General features: G+C 31.5%; 1 protein-coding gene across 1 annotated transcript; it reads right to left on the bottom strand.

The window, feature by feature from the left end:
• Positions 1–215: 215 nt before the first annotated feature.
• LOC118071498 (uncharacterized) lies at positions 216–1,679 on the bottom strand. Its single transcript, NM_001409507.1, has 2 exons — positions 1,302–1,679; positions 216–1,105 (listed from the first exon to the last, which is right to left on the bottom strand). The coding sequence occupies exon 1, from the start codon at positions 1,554–1,556 to the stop codon at positions 1,314–1,316; it is 243 nt and encodes an 80-aa protein (NP_001396436.1). The 5' UTR covers positions 1,557–1,679; the 3' UTR covers positions 216–1,105; positions 1,302–1,313.
• Positions 1,680–1,879: the final 200 nt, after the last annotated feature.

The raw sequence follows: 1,879 nt of genomic DNA, 5'->3' as shown, positions 1-1,879 counted from the left end.
CATTCCATAGTTTCATAATTATACAAATAACTGAACACGAGTGAAGTTGAGCATAAGATCTGAAACAAAAAAAATCATATTTATCACTGTTCTCATGCAGTATTTAAAACGCCATCAAGCGTTTAAATCACTGCATAAGAAGCTCTTTCATGACCAGCGAAAGGGTGACAGCCTATTATTAAGTATACAAATATGACAAATACAGTTGCTAGCTGAAAAAGAAGAAATTTGATCCATTCTGGTGATTTTCTGTTTGTTGGTACTGCGCAGTCTCCAAAGATTTATTATAACTTTGAATTTGTATCACCCTTAAGCTAGAGGAAATAACGTTCTAAATCTAATACCTCTCTTACGGAAATAGTATCTAGATAAATATGATAATATACAACTGATTAGGTTTGGAACAAAAGAACGGATTTTAACCCCTTCCAACAGGAAGCTAAAGGAACAAAAGAATGACTAAAAGTAGAAGAATCAATATGATCTAGCGAGAACCTTCTCCAAGGACGAAAATCATCTGTAGTTTAATACAATAATTAGGTTACACCGATTCGGAGCAACATATGGGAAAGTTTACTTTAGGAATGGCTTTCAGTTAAACCATTCCATTGAAAGAAAACATTTTTAAGTGCTTTAGAAAAATGGTTCCTTGAAGAGAAACATAACCCTACGATTCTTAATAATTAATACTAAAATTCCTGTTTTTTCAAACAATATGTCATTCTTTAAAGTCTTATTTAGTTGTGAACAATAAAGTCTAGTCAATATCGACTTAATTCTCAAATGAAACTGTTATTGTTCAGCTTTATAGTATTTTAAATGTCTAATCGTCTCATTTATTTATGAGTTTTTGTTTATAAAGAAAACAGCTTACTGAATTCATGTACTTAAAACTTCTTCGTAATAATTTTATTCAAATAAATTTTGGTCGAAGTCAATATCTCAATACGTCTTTAAGATAGCGAAAACGCCAATAATAGTGAGAATTCAAATTTCGCCAATCGAGCCAATTGTGGAAAGTTAACAAGTGTATATAACCACTGAACTGTCTCTTCAAACAAGTTATCGTTAGGAATTAATTTTACTTCCAAGAAATGATTTTCACCTGAAACGAAGGAAAACATAGCATTTGAAATTTAACACAATAACATATTTCAGATGGAATAAAATCGGTAATAACAACATTTCTTTGAAGTTATTGGAGCATCTAAATTACTTTAAGCTACTTCTGTCAAAGTTTAAAGAAAGTTTACGAAAACACCGAAATTTTAGGCACTTTACAGAAAAGTGAAAATAAATACCTTATAATTTTATTAGGGACTTAGAGCTGCTATGATTTCGTCATCCAGCATCACAATCTTAGAACACATATGTCGTAGCTCTGCCTGAAGTCTTCTTTTGTCATTCTGAAGTTTTGTTATGAAGTTACGATCAAGATGTAATTGTCTTTTTTGCTCATCCACTGATACTTTATTTCTTTCTTTAAGTTCTTTATTTATTTTTAAAATTTTCTTTGCTATTCTCATACGAGATTCGCGCGTATTCATTGAGTCCATCGTACTTTATACAGCTTAATATCGATAGGCGACCGATCACGGCCCTTGAGAAGTTATTTTGAAGCAGTGCCGATTATTTTGCTCGGTTTCCATATTCTTCGTCAGCGCACGTTTCTGCGCAGTTGAGTAGATGGTAACTAATAATAACACATATTTTTTCCAAAAAATTATAAAGGAGATTTTCATATTTACCAATAGAATTTTTTAGGTCAAGTTGTTACTAAGCAGTTTATAACGACTCGTACTATTGATTAAATAACCTAAGTAGACTTTTCGGTTTATTCCAACATCAAAGAACTTTGAGGTCATTTGTTCTTTCCTAC

Source organism: Chelonus insularis, unplaced genomic scaffold (assembly GCF_013357705.1).
Source record: "Chelonus insularis isolate UGA/USDA-ARS -01 unplaced genomic scaffold, ASM1335770v1 contig_85_pilon, whole genome shotgun sequence".
Taxonomy (NCBI): Eukaryota; Metazoa; Arthropoda; class Insecta; order Hymenoptera; family Braconidae; genus Chelonus; species Chelonus insularis.
This window is presented reverse-complemented; position numbering and strand designations above follow the sequence as displayed.

Bases quoted from the DNA above. Each gene is read 5' to 3' on its own strand.
- LOC118071498 (NM_001409507.1), bottom strand. From the start codon at position 1,556: ATGGACTCAATGAATACGCGCGAATCTCGTATGAGAATAGCAAAGAAA.